Source organism: Aphidius gifuensis, linkage group LG3, assembly GCF_014905175.1.
Source record: "Aphidius gifuensis isolate YNYX2018 linkage group LG3, ASM1490517v1, whole genome shotgun sequence".
NCBI lineage: Eukaryota > Metazoa > Arthropoda > Insecta > Hymenoptera > Braconidae > Aphidius > Aphidius gifuensis.
In genome coordinates, this window is record NC_057790.1 from 26,748,223 (window position 1) to 26,770,726 (window position 22,504).

At 24.0% G+C, this 22,504-nt stretch overlaps 5 protein-coding genes across 5 annotated transcripts; 3 read left to right on the forward strand and 2 right to left on the reverse strand.

Moving 5' to 3' along the window:
• Positions 1–1,039: 1,039 nt before the first annotated feature.
• Positions 1,040–5,813, reverse strand: LOC122851125 (vascular endothelial growth factor receptor 1-like). Its single transcript, XM_044150173.1, has 10 exons — positions 5,682–5,813; positions 5,410–5,586; positions 4,947–5,097; positions 3,849–4,067; positions 3,624–3,772; positions 3,433–3,568; positions 3,095–3,338; positions 2,066–2,989; positions 1,732–1,978; positions 1,040–1,666 (listed from the first exon to the last, which is right to left on the reverse strand). Exons 1-10 carry the CDS (start codon positions 5,811–5,813, stop codon positions 1,040–1,042), a joined length of 3,006 nt encoding a protein of 1,001 aa, XP_044006108.1.
• A 1,354-nt stretch (positions 5,814–7,167) lies between these two features.
• On the reverse strand, positions 7,168–9,611 carry LOC122853366 (hydroxylysine kinase). The gene is made up of 2 exons (XM_044153800.1): positions 9,006–9,611; positions 7,168–7,891 (listed from the first exon to the last, which is right to left on the reverse strand). Exons 1-2 carry the CDS (start codon positions 9,372–9,374, stop codon positions 7,202–7,204), a joined length of 1,059 nt encoding a protein of 352 aa, XP_044009735.1. The 5' UTR covers positions 9,375–9,611; the 3' UTR covers positions 7,168–7,201.
• A 4,584-nt stretch (positions 9,612–14,195) lies between these two features.
• LOC122853367 (translation initiation factor IF-2-like) lies at positions 14,196–17,686 on the forward strand. The gene is made up of 3 exons (XM_044153801.1): positions 14,196–14,454; positions 16,373–16,614; positions 16,692–17,686. Exons 1-3 carry the CDS (start codon positions 14,435–14,437, stop codon positions 16,865–16,867), a joined length of 438 nt encoding a protein of 145 aa, XP_044009736.1. The 5' UTR covers positions 14,196–14,434; the 3' UTR covers positions 16,868–17,686.
• Positions 17,687–18,511: 825 nt separating this feature from the next.
• Positions 18,512–20,736, forward strand: LOC122853368 (lysosomal aspartic protease-like). Its single transcript, XM_044153803.1, has 9 exons — positions 18,512–18,774; positions 18,951–19,068; positions 19,149–19,272; positions 19,372–19,490; positions 19,552–19,751; positions 19,834–19,956; positions 20,035–20,212; positions 20,275–20,367; positions 20,472–20,736. Exons 1-9 carry the CDS (start codon positions 18,701–18,703, stop codon positions 20,619–20,621), a joined length of 1,179 nt encoding a protein of 392 aa, XP_044009738.1. The 5' UTR covers positions 18,512–18,700; the 3' UTR covers positions 20,622–20,736.
• A 310-nt stretch (positions 20,737–21,046) lies between these two features.
• On the forward strand, positions 21,047–22,244 carry LOC122853371 (3-hydroxyacyl-CoA dehydrogenase type-2-like). The gene is made up of 3 exons (XM_044153806.1): positions 21,047–21,192; positions 21,299–21,463; positions 21,530–22,244. The coding sequence occupies exons 1-3, from the start codon at positions 21,184–21,186 to the stop codon at positions 22,118–22,120; spliced, it is 765 nt and encodes a 254-aa protein (XP_044009741.1). The 5' UTR covers positions 21,047–21,183; the 3' UTR covers positions 22,121–22,244.
• The last annotated feature ends 260 nt before the right edge of the window (positions 22,245–22,504 follow it).

The window sequence follows — 22,504 nt, forward strand, 5'->3', positions numbered from 1 at the left end:
ATAAAAAAAAATAAAAAAAGATATAATATCATGTTGTTGTTGAATTCACTCAACTTTGAGTATAATTTAAAATAAAAATTAAAAAAATGAGCACATTATTAATGAACAACACAATGAAATGAAATGTAATGGAAAAAAGAAAATTATAAAATAACTGTATGCCTCTACTCCCCCCTCAAGGATCGTTAATGAGCTGATTAATTTATATTTTATTGATAAGCAATAAATGATTAAGTAATGTGTAATATAATATTTTATTAACCATAGATAATTATAAAATAGATATTTAAAAAATAAACCAATGAAAGGAATTTGTTCGTAACGAAAAAAAAAACAAAAAGAATTTGTCATTTTTCGGCATTGCTCGAGATTACTTAAGGTGCCTCCCTTTCATTATATATTTAAATAAAATAAATATATCTATTTCGGCTTCTCCTCATAAACACAATTAATCAACGAATAAATAATTTAAAAAAAAAAAACAATGAATAATTTATACAAGCTAAAAATGTTGTTAAAAAATGCTACAAAAATAATAACACGCAAAATTCATTTGAAAAAGAAAAAACAAATGAAAATATATTAAATTAAAGTAAATTAAAATAATTAAATACATTTACACTCAAACGAATTAATTAGAGGAGGAAAAAAATTAAAGATTGTACTAAACTCGTATCGTTAATATTAAGTAACAATAATTTTTATTTTATAATTTATGATTTTTTTATTGATTTATTAATTAAATACACCGAAAGTAAGTTGTCTGATTGTTCAGACTAATATTATTATTATTTTGTATATAATAATTGATAAATAATGAAAATTAATATTAATTTTATGCGATATATTAATCAATTTGAGAGTATTATTGTTCATTACATCTTTATGTAAATATGTAATTGCCTGCGTATAAGATAAAAAAAATGTATGAGAAAAATAAAAAACAATGTACAACACTGCATATTAATGGTTAATTTAATTTTTTTATTTTTAGTTTTATTTTAATTTTAACGTGAGAATTATCATTTTTTTTTTTTGTTCAATTCATAGGGACATAGGATGAGTTTGTATTGATATCAATTGTTGGTTCATAGACATAGCCATTGTTTGATAATGATGGTAATGCGGGATGATCTGGTACAGATTTCATAATCAAGTCATCATTATTTGTACCATCATCTAGCCTCTTTTTTATTTCAACATATGGTGTTTTGAAATCGTTATTATCTTCTTTGTCAATATTATCAAGTAAATTACCAATATCATTAACGAGATCAGTAAATGTTGGTCTGAGTGTTGGATTTTCTAGCCAGCATTTGGACATTATATTGTAAATTTCATTTGTAGCATACTCTGGTTTTTCCATTCTGTATCCTTTACGTACATTTACCCAACAATCTTTAGCATCCATTCCTGGATATGGTGTTTCAGCAAGAGAAAAAAATTCCCAAAGTACAATACCAAATGACCAGACGTCTGATTGAATTGTAAATATTTTACCTTCTAGAGAATCAATTGCCATCCATTTTACTGGAAGTGGAGCATTTCCTTTTTTTTCGTAAATGCCATCACTGTATATATTTTTTGCAAGACCAAAATCACTTATTTTAACAATATCGTTCTCAGCAAGAAGTATATTTCGTGCAGCCAAGTCACCATGAAGTACCTAAAAATTAATTTATTATTATAAACTCAATTATGATTATAGTTAAATAATAAAATAAATTATACTTTTTTCTGGCTAAGATATTCCATTCCTTTGGCAACTTGTAATGACCATGAGAACAAATCTTGTGTACAAATTGCTTTTAAATTTGAGTTCTTGTCATAATCACCTTGACAATTTGATCTCAAATTTGGCTGTGCCAAGTTGTTGTTGTTGAGTGCAATACCGTCAGATAATTCAATCGATTCTCGATCATTTGATGAATCTAAACTGAGACTCTTACGAGAAAATGACGGCGTTGAATAATTAATTCTAAAATAAATTTTAAAAAATTAATAAATAATCCATTAAACATTGATTTTATATTTTTCAAATTAAATATATTTTTCAATGACTTACTTATTGTTATTGTTTTTGATTTCGGATTTAATTGAATTTTCAGATCCAATAGAAATAATATTAATTTTACCAGTCAATGGATCAATTTGATTAATAAATTTTGGCCTCTGTTCAATCAAATAATCATGTAAATTACCAAAAGGACAATATTCAACAATAACGAGTAATCCATGTTTGTCCATATTTTTAGTGCAAGCACCAAGTAGATTTACAACATTTAAATGTTTACCAATATGAATCATAATTTTAAGTTCACTTGCAAGTGCTCGTATGTTTGTTATCCCGGTTGATTCCTTAACCATTTTAACAGCAACAGCAATTGTCTTTGATTTATCGTCATCACAAATACCTTTTGCCTCGGCTTTTCTTACAACTCCAAATTCACCTTGTCCCAATATTTCACCAATTTTTAATTTGTTTCTTGAAAATTCCCATTTCTTGTCATATGACAGTAAATCAATTTGATCATTAATAGTCAATTTGGGATTTAAAGATTTCAAAGCACCTTCTTTAAATTCCATCAGACCAGCAGCTTTCGTTAGTTGTTTTCGTAATTTTTTTTCATTTCGTAATTTTAAAAATAAATAAATAAAGATACTTATAACAATTATCAGTGTTGACATAATTGCAATAATTTGAAATTTCAAATCTTTTTTTTCTATTATCGTTATTTGCTGATAAGCTTCACAATAATCTAGGAGGCGGTTTTGGGCTCGGCATGAATAATTTCCATTACATCTCTCAAATAAACTTTTAATATGTAATACTTGATTATTATTTGAAAATTCGTATTGACAATTATCAATCTTGTTTATTAGGACATTATCTTTCTGCCAGGTAATTTTTGGTTTAGGCAAACCTTCAACGTAGCAATAAAGTTCTATTAATTCAAAATCGTCAGCTCTATAAGAAAATTTATCATTTTTCAAATTTGTATTAGTACAAGATAATTTTATTGGAGTAGAAACATTTAAATGAAAATCTTTTTTTATCGTTATACCATTTTTCATTTTCCCATTGCAATAATACTTTTTTCCATCTGTTTTTTTTACTGGATTTATTGACAATGTCAAACGATATGAAAGTTCAGAGTCATTTTCATGTATTTTTATTCTTGAATCTGATTGCTGTAATAATGGGAACTCATTATCATTCTGGATCTCTGTCCAGTAAATTTTATCCATTAAAATGTACTTTTTTGATAAAACACACACTAATTCTATAGAATCACCAATTGTCACATTTTCTTCTGGACCAATGATTTCAAATTCACCTGAAAAAAACAGTTCATATTTGTATATAAAGTAAATTTTACATTTAAAAAAAGTTCAGAAAAAAAAGTAATGAAATCATTTTATATCATTTACCAGTTAAAAATAAGGAAGCATTTTTTGATTTTTTTTCAAATTGATTTTCGGCAATACATTCAATATTCCCGCCTGATACAATTGGAAACTTGATGGTTGAATTGACAGATATTAATGTAACATCTTCAACAGCATTCTATATAATTGTTATTTTTATTATTATTATTATTATTATTATTATTATTATTTACCTTGAGCGTTTGAATTAGATGACCAAATCTAGGTTCAAATCTCCATGTTATATTCGGTCTTGGATATTCTTCAATAAAACAGTGGAGTTCTACATAATCGTTCATCTTATAAAGATTTGATAAACCATATAGAATAATGCTTGATGTTTCTATAAATAATAATAATAATAATAATAATAATAATGTTTATATTATGATTAATTGATTATTAATGTTGAAATTTACCATATACTTCCAAATTAAAATAAAGAATTTCGGTAATGGTCAAATCTCGACTTTGAACCTTGACAAAATACGTTCCTGAGTCATCAATATTTAAATTTACAATAGACAATGATGTTAATTTGCTTTTTGTCGATAAAACTTCGTATCTTTCAGGTCCATTCGATATTTCTTTATTTTCTTTTGCCATTTGCTTGAACCATGTTATCTCAGGCATTAAGTCTGTGTCAATTGATACAGTCCATAAAATATTATCACCTGCTCGTTTTGAATATTTTGTTTTTGAATCATCAGTTGTTTTTGATAAATATATATAATTTCTAATTTTAGGATCATGAACATTTAATTTTATTGATGTTGATATGTTTTTCGTTGTTGTTTTTAGTATGCATACATATGTACCAGTGTCATTATAATTAACATTTTTTATTATCAATTCATTTTTGATGATAGTTGCATTAAAAGAATCAGTTATATCTATAATACTGTGAGTTTGAGATGTTATTCGAATATTCTGTAAAATTAGATGATTAAATATTATTATTATATATGCCAAAATTAGTGACACCACGGCTACAAAATGTAGTCAAAAACACAATAACTACATTTATTTTAAAATTTTAAATTTTTTGACATTTAAAACTGCGGCTTTTTTGGCACTTCAAGTGACTATATTCATCATGGACCATGGTTTTGGGTGACACCATAAATGCCACATAATTTGGCAGTTAAAAATACCTTATGAAGATTACAAAAATTTTCCTGACTGCCATCACAATGAATAGACCCTCGTGATACCTACATGTATTTACTCTTTAAATAAAAACGTATGATATATTACGAGTATTACCTCTTTTGGATAAATCCATGTCACATTATAATCCATGCCATAATGTAAAGCCATAGTACAATTGACACGAAAATTTTGACCGTTGGTTACGTGACGTAATGGAGCTCTCTGTATATATGGTTCTTGTATGATGCAATTATCTGTCAAATATAATATACTTGTTATATTTTATATACTATATCTTTATTATTGCGTGTTTAAAATATTAAAAATACATTGTAACACTAATTTATAAATCTGAATTTTATTACCTATTGATTGTACTATCACAGTATGATCTCGAAGTATTCTTATATAATCACTGTATAAAAATGTAAAATTTTCTTCGATTTCTAGATGTGGAGTTCTAATAATAAAATCCGAAGGAAGTATCTTTATAATATTTTCACTTTCATGAATTTCCTAGAAAGATATTAATAAAACAATAACATTTTGAAAGAATTTTCATTTTTTTCAATTTTTAATTTTTAAATATAATTTTTCATTTTACTTTATTATTTTTAAAAATAGTTATAGTATCTTCTAGATTTTCTCGTTGAGATAACATTCGGAATGAATCATTACTTTTAACACAAACACTTTCCAAAGATATGAATGGTGCCAAGTAGAGAGCGATATTTACTGCCATATTCAAATAAAAAAAATTATCTCATCAACTATTCTATTTATTTTTATTTTTTTTTTATAGTATAATTATTTAAAAATATAAAAAACCATACGACTAATTTCAACGTAAATCCAAAATATGTCATTGGGATTTTGATCACTATATCCACATCCATACCATCCAGTGTCACCATACTCTGTTTGATTTCTTCTAAATGTTATTATTGTGTGAGTTTGATTCAGCTCTTTTTGACTTATGTCTTCAATCGAATATTCACGATTTAACTAAATTTTAAAAAAATAAAAAACCCTTTTATTATAAAAATTCAATGTAATTATTTATTAATTAAATAATTATTTATTATTCATACAGGATTTACGAATAGAGTTTCTCCTGGTTCATATCTTAATGTATTTGGTGGATAGAAAAACTCCATTTTTTTTGTACCTGTGCATGTTATTAGAAGTGGTTCTCTATTTTCCAACTCTATATTTTCTGAATTTATATCCATTATAATGTTAGATTCTGAAATTATGTTATAATAATTATGAATTAGTATGTAAAACCAAAAAAAAAAAAAAAAAATTTACTGTTAAATTGATCGAAAAGGCCAAGAATTCGCATGTAAAGTTTTTATTTGTGATTCGTCTTTAGAAAAAATTGATAAAAAATAGAATTAGCTCTATCAGTTAATTGTGAATCTAAAATATAGTTATAAAGTAGTAAATACTTTTGAGTCAATTAAAAAATACATGTTTATCAGTCAATGTTAAGTCAAGCAACATAAAAATGACATATACATTTGTTTTTTCAACTCTATGATAAAGAATAGCTTGATAAAAATTATTTCCTCGTACATGAATTAGCATAATAAAATTTCCTCATTCATAATAATAATAATAAATTTGAATAAAATATAACATCATTCATTATATAAAATAATTATATTATCCATTATTATATATTGAAAAATTCATGTCGAAGATTTTATTAAAAATACAATAATTATATATTGAGTACATTATTTATACATATCGTTTATATTACTGTTAATTTTTGATCATACATAATTATAACGATAATATCATACGACAAGATAAAATCAAATAATTAGGTAGCTTTTGATTGACGAAATTTCTAGGACTTTTTTAAATAATATGAATAAATAATTATTACCTTCACACTTCACCATGATCACTAAACAAAAAAAATACTTCACTAATAATAAATGCATTTTTTTAAATTGATAATAATATTAATTAAACAAAATAATTTTAATTTTGAAAGAGAATTTTTTTTTTTTTTGTCTCGCACTTGCTACGTGTTGCTATGCTGACCTATTTCCTTGTATTATTTTTTTTTCGACAATATATATTTATTGTGATTCATTTGAACCAACGAAAAGCGGATGCAGTATTTTTACGGCCAAATTTAAAAACAAAAAGCGAAAAGATAATTATATATCATATTGTTCATCCATAAGTATGTAATCTTAGTTTTCAACTGAGCTGTACAATAATCATTGACAAAATAAAAATCATTAACAATATTCAATTGTTAAACAAATCATTTAATTCAAAAGTCATTAAATTTTAATACAAAAACAATTATAGGTATTGCGACAATTAGCTCAAGTAAATATTCAATGATGTCCGCTCAAATTATCCAATAAATAAAATAAAAATAAACCTTATCATAACGATCATAGACATGCATGCTTAACAATTTATGAATTTATTATGATATTCTTAATTTAAAATATTATAATTTTATTTATCAATTATACATTTATAATAAAAAAAACACACAAATGTAATTTATTTAAAATGTAAATTGAAAAAATTTCAAGTTATTTATTAGCTAGTTTAAATTCAACTTGATTTATGCAATTTTAATTAATTATAAACTCCAAATTTTAAAAATTTGTTCATCAGATAATTTCCAAAGTTCTCGTAATACATTCCAGCCATTAATTTGTGTTGTTAAAATATAATCATTTTCTGGATCAATTGAATGATAATAAGCACTGTAAACAAGACTCTGACAAATTCTCATACAAACTCCAATTTTTAATATATTTTTCTCAATGGATTTTAGCTTTTTAATCATTTCAAATCCCTGGACGACGTATTGTCCTGAATTGACATTATTTGTTTGAATAATCATGTAACAAATTGCAATAATTAAATCAAATATTACACATGAATAATGTGAATCACCAAAATCAATAACACCCATGATATTTAATTTTGTCTCAGCATCAACTAACAAATTCTGTTCATTTATATCACCATGAATTATACCTTTTTCAAATGAATCAATATTTTTCATAACTTTATTTTCAAAACAATTTATTATTTCAATTATTAAATGTTTATCTGCGTCATTTTTAATTACGTTTATAAATTCTTTTATTTTTGGTGCAGCGATTAACATCCAATCAAATTTTCTTTCTTTAAATGATGGATGATCAAAACCGTGAAGAATGTTATTTAATTTTGCTGTTAAGAAACCAACTTCTTGAAGATGTCTCGTTGATATTGGAACATTAAAAAGTGTCTCACCTGGAATGAATGTCAACAGTCGAACCTAGAGAATAATAAATTCAAGTAAACTCAAAAAACATTGATACAAAATTTTATAAAATATAAATTGATCAATAAATTAAAAAAATTAATTATTCAATAAATTGAGCAAATTAATTTTTTATCAATTAAAAAAAATTAATTCGTTCAATTTATTAAATAATTAATTTCAATTAATAATTTGCAAATTTCTTTTACATCATGTCACAATTTATTAAATAATTTATTTCAAAAATAATTTGCAAATTTATTTTACATCATGTCATAATTTAATGATAAAACAAAAATGTAATTATGATGGAAGAATGATGAGTTTAAAAATCGGTTATAATATAAAACGGCATAGAATAATAACAAATTATTTATTCATTGGTGTAGTCATGGTGTGATTCTGAGTGTAGTCATAGTATAGTAGCATGTAGTCAAGGTGTAGTTATGGTGTAGTAGCATGTAGTCAAGGCGTAGTCACGTTTAATTATGTAATATTTGTATTTTTTTCACTACAACGTTTGTGAAAATATTTTTCCAAATTTTTTCACGATAACTTGGAATTTCTCCGTGATTACTCCGATTTTTTTCCATGTTGGCTCATGCGGAGAAATGGCGAGAGAATTTTTTTCTCCGAAAAATACTAACGTGGAGGAATGTGAAAATAAATATTCTTAAACTCAATAAAAAACTTAAAAAATATAGTTGAAATGTAGTAAATAGTATAGGCATCATTGGTGTAGCCACTGTAGTTATGTAAAGTGTAGTACTTGAGTGTTTTTGACTACATTTCATATACAAATTCTAGTGATGTCCCCTCGTTTATTTTAGTTTGATTTCGAATTTCACTATTTATAAGTATTTTTAATTCATTGTTTTAAATTTTGTTTGATGAAAGACAAATATTGAATTCAATTATTGATATAAGTAATTAAGATATGAATCAATTTAAAAAAAACTTATTTTATTTTTTTCTTTTATCACTGATAAAAAAAAAAAATAATAATTTTTTTTTTTAATTGAAATTTAAATACCTTTCACGTATTATCAGCAAAATTAATAAAATAAACCTTGAAATTTTTTGAGCTATAATAATAATTAATAATATCATTTATAATTTTAATACTCACAATATATTTTTGAGTATCATTTTCTTTGATATGAACAAGAGAAAATAAATCACCATCAATATTTTGAACTGGAACTGAACATGGAATCAAATTTTCATGAAGATAAATCATCATTTTATTTTGTCCATCAATAACATCTGGATATTTTGAATCAATTGTATTCATTATCTTCAAAATATAACCGTCATTAAATATTTTATCAACATGTGGATTATCATGATGATCTTCAATTTTAATCCAACAATTTTTATCATTATAAGCATTTAATTCTTTGACACTTGTTACACTAAAATTGTATAATTTTTTGACTAATTTTACTACTGATTCATCATCAAGTTGAGGACGAATTTTCACTTCTTCATTTTGCATTTTAAAAATGTATTTTTCAATTATTCCAAAACACAAGTTTATTTATTTATTTATTTGTTAATTTTCTTTCAGAGTTTAGTGCACTTTGTTGAGAACAATTTATTTAAAAGTAAAATAAATTTTTATCCAACTGATTGAGATAATTGTGAGGAGTTGAATCGAGCAACTTTTTAAAAGGTCAAATCATTTATTCCAAAGTTCATCGACAAGATATCTTTCATGAAATTAACAAGAAATTATTCTGAAATAAAAACTAGTGTTATTTTATGCAATTTCAATTATGAAAATTAATTTAAATATATTTTTAAAATACTAGTCACATTGTTTATTTGATAAACAATCTAAAAATTAATATACATTTTTGTAAAACAATTTTATTTTTTGCTTTTAAAGCAATTATTGCAAGTCAGTAAGTTAAGTTTCTACTGTGCCAGTTATCAATTCAACATTCACAACGTTCAACAAAGCAACATGCTAGCTTATCAATCCAATTAATTTTAAATCAAATAATAACAATAATATTTTTATCAAATAATAAAAATGATAATATATTTTAATCAATTCTTCGGAACTTGGGTTGGCTATTTTTGGCTGTTTAAAAATAACCAAAATAAATATGATAAAAAATATCGAAATAAAAAAAAATATATATATTTAAATAAAAATTCTGAAAATAGAATGGTGTGATATTGGGTTTTTTTTTGAATTTTATATAATACAAAATTGATTTGAATTTAACAGTCTAATTTTAAATTATAATTAATTTATTTTATTTTTTTAATGTGTTTTTAAAATTAAGTTGAAATTATTTGCAGAATTTTTTAATGCATATTATTAATAGGTCAAGATATTTGAACTAACAAAATTATAATTTATGATTTTTTTTTTATTTTAATTGGTTGTCTATTTTGTAATCTACGAGTATTTTAAAAATAAGGTAAATCACCCTCGCAAACAACTTTTCTATCAACTCGAGAGAAATGAATTTTTTTTTTTTTTTTCTTCTTCTTGGCTTGACCTTATTTTTCCAATAGAAAGTAGATGACTATTTTTATTTTTTTCCTATTAATTTCAAATGTTAAAATGAAAATATAATTGAAAAAAAAATTACAATTTTAAATAATTTATTAATTATTTTTTTAAATAAATGAAGTTTTATTTGAAATTGATTAAAAAATTAAATTTCTAGACGATATAATTCTAGTGCATGGTTTTAAAAATTTAAACAATTCTAAAATTAAATTTTTCTATTTGAAAATTAATTAAAATCTTCATTAATATAATATTTTTTAAATAAAAAATATTTATATTTAAAAAGTAAAGGATTGAAAATTAAATTAAAATTATCTTACAACTTTATCATACAAATATTTTTGTCAATTTAATAATCAAACAATTATCTAATTAAAAATTTGAGAATATAATAAAAAAAAAAATTAAATTTCTAATTTTCTACTGTCAATCTGCATAATTTATAATTAAAAAAATTGATTGAAGCAAAGTGCAGAAAATTCCATAAAAATAATGTAATATTGAATTGAATTGGATTGAACTTGTATGGTGGAAAAAGTTGGAGTAAATTTCAGCGGGTCAAAGAAATTTCTCCGCTAATTCTCCAACCATTGGTAATTTTCGGAAACAGGTTGAGAAAAGTGAAGGTGACGAAAAAAATTGGAGAAAACACGGAGAACAATATGAAATTAATATAGATAAAATTATAAATAGCCAAATTGAGTATAATTAATTAAAATGAATGATTAAATGTAATAATTAATTTATTAATTGTATTATTATTATTTTTATATTAAAAAAAAATTGTTTTATTCAAAATAAAAGTCAATCAGGTATCCCAAATTGTCAATGACCTCTCACGTTTTTCGTTATTTCAGTATGCTTATTCTATTAGATTTTAATTATTAAAAAGGCAAAGAAAATTCCATAATTCGATTCTATGACTATCATAGCTTATAAAATTTATAATGATAAAACACATCATTGTGAGATAACAGTACATAAAAAATTTTAAATATTAAAACACGTGTTGAAAAAAAAACTCGTGCGTTTGAATAAAAATAAAAATAATAATTAACATGTGCCTGTTACTACAATGAAATGTTCAAGCCTCAATTAACCCTGTTTCATATGGAAATTATTTCTTTTTTTATCATCTATCAACCTGTGCAAACAAATATATATATTGACTTTATTGATTTTCGATAGAATCCTTAGAATATATTTGGAGTATATACTGATGAATATTTTATAAAAAATAATCATCATTATATACTCCAAATAAATGATAAGAAAAAAGAATTAACAAAAAAATATATTCAATTTTATTGATTTATTTTCATCAATAAATCATAATTTCTTTATAAATTTTACAAAATAATATTATTGTAATATTAATAAACATTTTTGTAATCGATAATTATTTATTGTTGTTTGGAAAAATATTAATAATAATAATAATAAAACATGAAAAAAAATATAATTATAGAAATTGTTTTTTTTTTTCTTATCTTGTTATTTCTTCAAGTAACAGGTGAAAAATTTATTATTATTTTTTTTATTAAAATGAATCTACTGTATACTCGATAACTATGAAAAAAAAAAACAAATATATATATTTTTTTATCATTAGATAGTAGCTAACACAAAAATAATCTGAAAAAAAAAAAAATTTACTTTTTTATTTAAAAAACAACTTGTTGTAAAATTACCCATATAATAATAACAATAAAATTGATACTAAAATTAGTCACTAATATTTATTTATTGATAAAAAAAAATAATAATAAATTTAAAAAAAAATTATCCTATTTTTAATTAAACAATAATTTATGAATTACAATTTTTTTTTTACAATTTTTTTTGTTTAAAAAAACAACCTGTTATAAAACTACCCATATAATAATAATAATAAAAATAAATTTAATAATAAAATTAGTCCCTGATATTGATAAAAAAAATCTAATAATTAAAAAAAAAAAAAAATTATGTAATTAATTAATTATCAATTTATAAAAAAAAAATTAAAAAATAATTTTTTTTTTTACTCGTTTTTTTTTTCAATTTTTAATAAAAGATTTTTTATAAAATTATACAACAATAAATAATAAAAATTATAAATATTTATAAAAAAAAAACAATATGATCTAATATTATTTATAAAAATAAAAAAAATTTTATGTAAAGTGGTGTGTGTAAATGTGTTTACCCGCGTTACAATAAAAATTCTTTTGCGGTATCGTCCAAAAAACGGTACATCTGCTTGGCATTTCTTCACCTGCGTGCAATCGTCAGCAGATGTTCCTCTTGGATACCCAAGTGAACCTTTCCGTTGACGATATTACACAGTAAAATTAATATATATATGTATAATTCTCTGGCGCGTGCCCCGTAAACCAAAGGCTCCGAAATAAAAAGTAAAAAAAAGCCAAAAAAATAAATTATAATAATAATCATCTAACACGCATACATGATAATGATTTTTTTAAAACAAAAATCATACGCCTCCCAGATGTCTCGATTAATTTTCTCATTAAAAAAATAATAAATATAAAAATAGAAAATCATTTTAATGATTTAAAAATAAATCTGACGATATATTTCTTCTTGATATTAATTAACTTTTTAAAATTCAAAATTTATTTATAAAAAATTTATTTTGGCTCATTAATTTATAATCAATCAAAAATAAATTTGATACTTTTTATTTCTTTCTAGATAAAAAATTTGTGCCAATGTAATTTTTCTATATAGAAAAAAAATCTCACAAGACCACCCTCGTGGAAATTTTTATTGCATAAAAAAAAAAAGGGAAAACGTTAATGTTCATTGACACTGAACGAAAAATAAATAAATAAATTTAATTTAATTTTACAACAATGTTTATTATAAAAACATTAATTTATTGTTATTATTTTTTACAATGAAAAAATACTTAAATTTAAATTAAGAAAATTGTAAATATTTTTCGACCGGAAATTGGGGGCAGGTCGAAACTTCTAGAATATTTCAGGTCAATTTTTAAACCAGCGTCCTTAAAAGCCAAAATTTTCCAAGAAAAATGAATAAAATAAAAATCCAAGAAAAACCATAGAGCCAAAAAAAAAAATTCCATTTACAAAAAATTAATTGATTTTTGTGTGTAAATAAAAATAAAAATGGCACTGATAAATAATTGCTACGTCCCTGATAAACTACCGGCCTTTATATTTTACAGAAAAAGCCCCCCCCCCCCTCAACATCTCCAGCCAAGAAAATTTGCTAATAAAAAAAAAATAAAATTAATAAATTAAAAGCATCAATACAGCGATTATCATAAGCAATAATAAATAATTGATTTATTGTCTCAAACAAACATTTAAAAAATTACAAATAAAAATATTTCAAACAATTTATTTATCATTCAATTTTACAATAAATAAATAAATAACAATCATAATAACAATGAAAAATAGATTTATTTATTATACATGCAAAGATTTAATATGTCACCTTAATATATTGATGTTGTGTGTGTGTGTGAGGGTCGAGAGAGGAGAGAGAGAAAAAAAAAAAAAGAGAGTGAAAAAAAAAAACAAGCGACATGTTTGTTGATATTAAAAATATAGGAGCAAAAAAGATGGAAAATAAAGCATGTTATGAGTGCAAATGAGATGAAAATATAAATGAAAATGACATGAACGCCATCTGGAAAAAAAGCGGGAAAGTGATGTATTTGAAGGCCGCTAACCCGCCGGCCGGGTGCTTTTGGCGCTTTGCAAGTGGCTGATGGTCGTTGGATCTCGTTGGCGAAACCCATGTATAATCAACCAATAATAATACACCATACCACCACTCTTGTTGTACATTGTGCGCGTCGGTTCTTATTTTTCACATGAAAATTTCAGTGTTACCTCAGCTTCTAACCAGTCAACATCACAATTTATTATTATCATTAATTTGTGTTATTTTGCCAAGTCAAGGACTCAATTTAATTCAGTGTTCTTCATTAAACGCACAAGTGCTTCCCTTTTCATTTAAATAATAATATATATATTATTTCATTAACAATGGCTGATGTTGAAACAAAGTGAGTTTATTTATTTAACATTATTTTATTTATTATTAACAATCTTTTTCCTTTTTTTTTTTCATGCGCGTCTCATGCTAAACCACGCTAACGTATTTTTTTTTTTTTTTTTTTTTTTTCTTGAAAGAACGCCGCTCATTTTAATCCACAAAATAAATATAAATTTATTATTATTTTATATAATTTTATCAGTTAAAATGCTTATCAATATTTGTACGTTAAAATAATTCGAAAATTTTAATTTTTTTTTACATTTTTTCGTGTATCGCGTATACCGGCGGGAAAAAAAAATGCCGCGCGGCGTGGTTGTTTTTTTTTTTTCTCAATTCTCCGTCTCTCTCGCTCTTTTGTCTTGAATATATTTTTATTCTTGTTTATTTTCTTTTGTTAAGGGTAAACAATAATATGTATTTAACTGAGGGGGGTAAAACAACAGGAGATAATTTATTTTAAAAAAAAAATTTTTCGCCGAATTTTTCAACCACGAGGACAGCAAGAGATACAAAATTAAAAATATGGCGGTTTAAAGAGAGACACAAATATTTTATTATAGAAAAAAAAAAAAAAAAAAAAAAAGACAGAAAATATTGCTGTAGAGTAGTGTGAGAGAGACAACATCAGAGGGGGACGCCGAGTTATTTTTTGCCATCAACCTACGCACCTATGTGTATCCAATCACATTTCAAAGCATTTTTTTTTTTTTTTTTCTCCTCTTCTCTCTCTCCTCTCTTCTATGTATTTTTCTGCTCCATAAATTAATCTAAATTTTATCAAGTATTTTTTACATTACTCCAAACAATTTTCCAAATAAATAGAATTTTTTTTTTGCCTCTCAAAGTTGATGAACCAACCGCTCGATAGAATATCTCATGACGATGTCGGTTAATTTATTATTATTTCATTTTTTTTTTACCTCTTTTTACACACACACAGACACTCAATGTATGTTTGCATTGAAGCCGGGTCATCGTGTCCCTCTCATGTGAAAGTATACCTCTTGCAATATAATTTTTTTTTTTTTTTTTTTCCTCTTTTATGTTGATTTTAATTATTAATTTTCTAGTCACGTTTATTTATAATAATAAAAGACATTTTTGTTATATTTATATTTTTCTATGAATTTATAATAATACGTTAAAATGAATAGTCATTTATTTAAATGTGTGTGTGTGTGTGTATAAAAAAACGGCGCGAGAAACACGATTAATGTTGAAGAATAATACAAATTTTTGTTGATGACTGTACACCGCTCTCTCTCTCCTCTCTCTTGTTCACAAATATTGCCGCGTCGTTTTCAAGAGTGAGAAAGATAAAATAGCCGGAATATCGATCCACTTTGTTGGTCTTTTTCTCTCTCTCTTCTTGTCTCTCTCTTTATTTCTCTCGTGCCGGTCTCTGTAAGCATCAAGTCTTTCTACAAATGTATATGCATCGTTTCTACCGGCATTATTACCGTCATGGCGTCGGCGCTTCTTTTTTTTTTTTTATGTTTATTTTCATTATTATCTTTACAATAAGCCTGTAATCGTAGTTTTTTTTTTTTTCTTCCTGTCTTGATGATGACTTGATGTAATGATGGTGTACACCGGTAGAATAAACCACGTAAGGTGGAAAAAAAAAAAATAAAGAAATAAACGATGCATGACGCCAGTAAAATTCATTGCGACAGAAAAAAAAGCAAATAAATAATTAAGAAATTGAAATATTTATGAGATTTAATTTATTTTTTTACCCGCGCTTTAATTAAATATCTAATTTTTTAATTTTATTATCGTCAAAGGGGACGCCACTGTATTTGGCGTCGAAATTTGTAAATTTACTTGGCGGGAGAGAAATAAAAATAAATAAAAAAAAAAATGTAAAACTACTTGTTAATGATGAGGGTTAATTAATAGCTGTGTATTTTAATGATCAACAGAGAAACCACCAAAGTCGCCTCTCCAGAAAAGAAGGTCGTCGAAGAGGTTGTTGAAAAAAAATCACCAGAAAAAAAAATTGTTGTAGAAAAAGAAGTTGAGGAAGTTGATGAAGATTCAAAAGCATCAGAAAATGGTGAAGCTGTTGTTGAAGAAAAAGAAGAATCAAAAGAAAATGGTGATTCTAAAAAAGATGATGCTGTTGTTGAAGAAAAAGAATCAACAGAAAATGGAAAAACAACTGGTAATAAATTGGTTTTTTATTTTGTTAAATTGTTTATTTATGAAAATATATTTTAATTGGTTAATTATTATTTACAGTAGATGCACCAGCAGTCAATGATGTTTGTTCGATAAAAAGAAAATCAACATCAGCAACAATTGAAGCAGCAGCTGATGCTGTTGATGGTGCTGTATGCGAAAAGAAAGCTAAACTTGAAACCAAGCCAATTGCTGAAGCTGCCGAGAGCAACGGTGAAGAAAAAACCGCGGCCTAATATATTCCCATATATATATATCTATCATTTAACTAAAACATAAAAAAAAAAAAAATACAAAAAAATGAAAAAAAAAATAAAAAACTAAAATTAAAAGATAAATATATATATATAAAATTAAAGAAGAAAAAAAAATTAATAAAACCACCCTTACAAGTTTAGTACATTGACGATTTATTCGCCAATTTTCGCGTTAAGTCAAATTTAAAATTAAATGAGAGCATTTTTTTTTGTTTTTTGTTTTTGACGTTTCATTGGAGAAAACGAGGAAAAAGACTGTTGAAAATATTGTCATTATTATATACGATTTTGCAACTTTTTTTTATTTTCAATATCTGATAAATTATTTCTTCAAATTTGTACTTAAAAAAAAAAATTAAAAAATTAATTATTTCTTTCTTTTTTATACGACAAAAATAAATGACCAATTTTCATCGTTTTCACCAATGAACTAAACACACACACACAATCCGTTACATTGTTACAATAATAAGCTAGACGTGGATTAAAATAAAAATTTATTAAATAAATAATACTTATATTTGTAATAATTTTTAAATTGTCGATGTGGTGCTGTGAGGGGGTTTAACTTGAAACAACTTTGAACATAATTTAGTCGAATCACGTTTACTTTTTTTTTTTTTTTTTTTTCATATATATATTTTCATTTCCATTCAGCATCGATAATTGATAATAAAAAAATAAAATTATAAAAAAAAAAATTAAAATTGAATCTTTTTTTTTATGAGATCTTGGACATTCCTGTATTTAATTAATATTTTCTAATTTTTGTTGATAAGAAAATGTGCACAACCGACAGACACTCGTACAATTAAATTTAGTCACTTGGTTTTTTTTTTTTTTGATGGAGTCTTTTTTTGTGGAGAATTTTTTCTCTGGCAAAATTTTACTTTGTTAATTAAATTAAGTGGCAATTGATATTTAATTTTTATGCAAGTTGTCAACCCCTAAATAGTAATCAATCGTAAATAAATGTAAAATGTCTAGAGATTATAAATTTAGAAAAAAGAAAAAGAAATTTTAATTCAATTTCCTTTTTTTTTTCTTTTCTTGAATCAATAAATTGAGATAATATTTTATTTATTGATTCAATAATTTATTTTCTATTTTGCTATTTACAATATTGGTATTTAATTTCTTTTCTTTTTATCTTGTAATTATTATTTATCGTTGGTTTAAAAAGAAAAAAAAAACAAACTGTGCAATGCAGCTAAAAAAAAATAACAGATTATTATAAAAATGCAGGAACGTAAATTTGTGTAATAAAAAAAAGTAAAAATCATAAAACAATGTTTATTATTTATTTATAATTATAAGTAAATATTAATTATAAATTTACAAAATTTTTTTTAAATTTTCAAACAACATTTCTATGAGGTACAAAAATTTCGTTTTTCAAATTTCGAAATTTTTTTTTTTTCTAAATAATTTATTTTTACATCAAGCAATAATTATAATGAATTATTAATTATAATTTTTTATATACTTTTATTTTAAGTATTTGAAAACACAAAGATATCTTATTAAATTTTTTTTTTTTTATTTTAATACTCATTTTTCAATGATTCCTTTTTATGCTCATTTTTTTTTTTATTTTATTTTATCTGCTGACTTTTATCATTCACATTTAAATATAAAACTGATACCTACGATATTCCGGGAACCCCTGTTCTATCAAAAATTATAAAGCGAAAAAAAAAAAATAAATTAAAAATTTTAGTATCAAGCCTTACTGCGTGCAAGCCAAGTGGTACAAGTTGAACACTTTGATAATAAATTCAAAGCCAAAATATCTAACAAAAAAAATCAAAAATGTTTATAAATAATTTTCTATTGTTAATAATAACAACATCAATTATCCATCATGTTATTTGTGATCCATTAAAGTAAGTATATCACTCAATTTACATATATTTATTCTCACGAATATTATAATTACATTATTCTGTTATCAAGCGTCCAACTATGTGCTGATTATATCATGAATCATTCACCTCATTTTAAAACATTCATATCAAATCATATAATTTATATTTCAATATACTTAGTTTCTTATCAACAGGATTGATTTATATAATTTACAACATGATTATACTGAGGAAAAATTGATTAAATATGATGAAGTTCTTCATGCCTCAAATCCAGGTTACGATACTGTTGTTTTATACAAATTTTTAAATGTATGTAAAGCAACAAAAAAAACAATATTACTATTAATTATTATTATTGTTATTAATATTATTTATGTTTATTTTATCAGGCAGAATATTATGGTGAGATTGGAATTGGTTATCCAAAGCAAACTTTCAAAGTTATTTTCGACACAACATGGGCTGATACATTTGTTCCATCACAGCAATGTGGATTCACCGAGTGGGCCTGCAGTAAGTCAACAAAAAATTTATCTAAATAAATTTTATTTAATAATTATTTCAACTTGTTGATGGGATTGATGATAATGTTGTTGTTGTTTTTATTTTTAGTGATGCATACAAGATATGACCATACAAAATCATCAACTTACAGAGCAAATGGTGCTACATTTGAACGTGCTGACAGTGAAATGTCATTGAAAGGTTTTTTATCTGTCGATGATTTTCATGTATGTAAATGTATAATTAACATAATTATTACTGTCAATTAATTTAATAATTTTTATACAGCTGGCACACTTGAAAGTTGTCAATCAAACATTTATTGAAATGACACATTTGTCCTTGAAACCATTTGGAGCAACAAAAGCTGATGGAATTGTTGGACTTGGTTTTGACTCATTAGCTGTTAAAGGAGCAAAACCATTTTTTTACAATATGATTAATCAAAATATTGTGAAGGAAAATATATTTACTTTTTACATGAACATGTATAAATTAAACGAAGAAATAATGATTTTATTTATTTTTAATTTTGTAAATTTTATTTATAAATTTTATTTTATTTTTCAGTGATGAAACAACAAACAAAGCTGGTCGTTTGATACTTGGTGGAACTGAACGATCACATGTTAAAGGTAATTTAACATTTTTACCAGTAACATCAAAAGATTATTGGAGTGTTTCACTTGATAGGTAAATTTATATACAATTAGACATTTAAAAAGGCTTTATTTGTGTTATTAAATTTGTTAATTTAATTGTCTTTTGAAGAATGATCATTCAAACTACTGATAAAAGTAAAACAACATATACTTTTTGTGATAATGGATGCAGTGTTATGATGGACACTTCAGCAAATACCATCTCAGGACCAGCTGAAGTTGTTAAAAAAATTAACAACATTTTGGGAGCCAAAGAAATTTTACCAACTTGGCCTTACAAATCAATGGTAATTTTATAAATATTTATCATCAATCTTTTATCAAATTGCATTGGTTTTTTGTCATTCAGGTTGATTGTCGAGGATTTTCAAAACTTCCTCATGTTACATTCGTTTTTGCTGGTAGAAATTTTACAATTGAATCGAAATATTACGTTCAGCATGTAAGTGACAATTAACAATTCAATTATAAATTAATCCACATAAAAATTTAAACAATTAATACTAATTTCATGTCAATATAATTATTTAATTTATTTTATTTTAGCTTACTTATATGGGAATGCAAATATGTTTATCACCATTTGTTATTTCTCCTCAAAATTATTGGGAAATTGGAGGTGCATTTTTGATGCAATTTTATACTGAATTTAATATTGATAAACGAACAATTGCCATTGGAGAAACACTCATGTAAAAAAAACGATGAAAAAATAATCTTATCATAAAAATATAAATATTTCTTTGTAACAATAACAACAATTAACTTTTTTATAATTTTAAAATTTTTTAATAAATAAAATTACAATTTACTTGTGCTACTTTTTCTTTAAAAAAAAAAATAAATTAATTTAAATTAATTACAATTAATTAATAAATTATTTAAACAATTAAACACATTAATTTTTTTTATGTCAAAAAAAAAAAAAAAATGATTTGTTTAATTTTTTAAAATACTACAAAGTAAATAAGAACAATTTTGTTCTAATTATCAATTTTTTTTCAATAAGAGAATATTAATCAATTAATTAATTATTAATTTATTTAAAATATTAAAATAATTATCATTATTATCTGTTGAATGTCTGTACCTAACCCAACCATACAAAATATATTATTATTATTTTTATCAGTTGATTTATAAAACCGGTGTGTTGGAGCTGAGTTGAACTTTGAAGCAAATTTTATTTGTTTAACAATCATTCAGTTGTAATTCATTTTGTTAATTGATAAATTGTTTATAAAAAAATAGCATCACAATGTTGAAGGTACGTTAATTTTACTTGTTAAATTTAAAAATCATTATAATTATTTAATTTTGTCTTGAATTGCTCCAAAATATATTAAACAATAACAAAAATATTTATTTATCAGAGTGTCGTTGCTTTGGTTACTGGTGGTGCATCAGGATTAGGACGTGGTACTGTTGAAAGATTCATCAAGCATGGTGCCAGAGTTGTTGTTGCTGATCTACCAACTTCAAAAGGCAGTGAATTAGCTAAAGAACTTGGTCCAAATGTTATATTTTCACCTCTGGATGTAAGTTACAATCAAAGCATACAATATCATTTATTAAATAATAAAAAATATAATATTTTATTACAGGTAACATCAGAGCAAGATGTCAAAGATGCATTACAATTGACAAAAGAAAAATTTGGTAAATTAGATGTTGTTGTTAATGCTGCTGGTATTGGTTATGCTGAAAAAGTATATAATTTAAAAAAAAAACAAACTCATGATTTATCAACATTTGCACGTGTTATGAATGTTAACACAGTTGGTTCATTTAATGTTATACGTTTATCAGTTGGTTTAATGGGTGAAAATAAACCAAATGATGATGGTCAACGTGGTGTTGTTATAAACACAGCAAGTTGTGCTGCATTTGATGGTCAAATGGGACAAGCAGCATACTCAGCAAGTAAAGCTGGTATTGTTGGTATGACATTACCATTAGCACGTGATCTTGCATTAATTGGAATTCGTGTTGTAACAATTGCACCAGGTATATTTGATACACCAATGTTACGTCAATTACCTGATAAAATACGTGAAAGCTTAGCACAATCAGTACCATTTCCAAAAAGACTTGGCTATACTGATGAATATGCACAAATGGTTCAAACTATTGTTGAAAATCCAATGATTAATGCAGAAACAATTCGTCTTGATGGTGCACTTAGAATGCAATAATAATTATTTTTTTTCTTTCTTTTTTTTGTATCATAATTAATTATTATTATTGAGATTATATTTTTTCAAATTAATTTTAATGATTTTGTTAATTTATCAATAAATATTTCATTCATATTTCAAGGTTTTTATGTTATTTTTTGTTTGTTATCTTGGTGACCTAGATGATACTAAAATATTATCATAAATATTTGTAAGTTTACAAATGAATATTTATAATAACTAAAAATGTAACAAAACATTTTACATTTTACTTGAAATATTTAAATAATTTAATTATTAACAATGATAAAAATATGATTAAGTTATTCAATTTTTTTTTGTCATAAATAATGAGTCATTAATGACCTTTTTAAAATAAAACAGGGAAAGAAAAATAAAATC

Coding starts and splice junctions, on each gene's coding strand:
- LOC122853371 (XM_044153806.1), top strand. Junction 21,464..21,529: donor TTATATTTTCACCTCTGGAT/GTAAGTTACAAT, acceptor ATTTTATTACAG/GTAACATCAGAGCAAGATGT.
- LOC122853368 (XM_044153803.1), top strand. CDS start 18,701: ATGTTTATAAATAATTTTCTATTGTTAATAATAACAACATCAATTATC. Junction 19,069..19,148: donor TTTTATACAAATTTTTAAAT/GTATGTAAAGCA, acceptor TTATTTTATCAG/GCAGAATATTATGGTGAGAT. Junction 20,368..20,471: donor CGAAATATTACGTTCAGCAT/GTAAGTGACAAT, acceptor ATTTTATTTTAG/CTTACTTATATGGGAATGCA.
- LOC122853366 (XM_044153800.1), bottom strand. CDS start 9,374: ATGCAAAATGAAGAAGTGAAAATTCGTCCTCAACTTGATGATGAATCA. Junction 7,892..9,005: donor ATGATACTCAAAAATATATT/GTGAGTATTAAA, acceptor ATTATTCTCTAG/GTTCGACTGTTGACATTCAT.
- LOC122853367 (XM_044153801.1), top strand. CDS start 14,435: ATGGCTGATGTTGAAACAAA. Junction 14,455..16,372: donor ATGGCTGATGTTGAAACAAA/GTGAGTTTATTT, acceptor AATGATCAACAG/AGAAACCACCAAAGTCGCCT. Junction 16,615..16,691: donor AGAAAATGGAAAAACAACTG/GTAATAAATTGG, acceptor TATTATTTACAG/TAGATGCACCAGCAGTCAAT.
- LOC122851125 (XM_044150173.1), bottom strand. CDS start 5,813: ATGGATATAAATTCAGAAAATATAGAGTTGGAAAATAGAGAACCACTT. Junction 3,339..3,432: donor TGCTTCCTTATTTTTAACTG/GTAAATGATATA, acceptor TGTTTTTTTCAG/GTGAATTTGAAATCATTGGT. Junction 1,667..1,731: donor AATATCTTAGCCAGAAAAAA/GTATAATTTATT, acceptor ATTAATTTTTAG/GTACTTCATGGTGACTTGGC.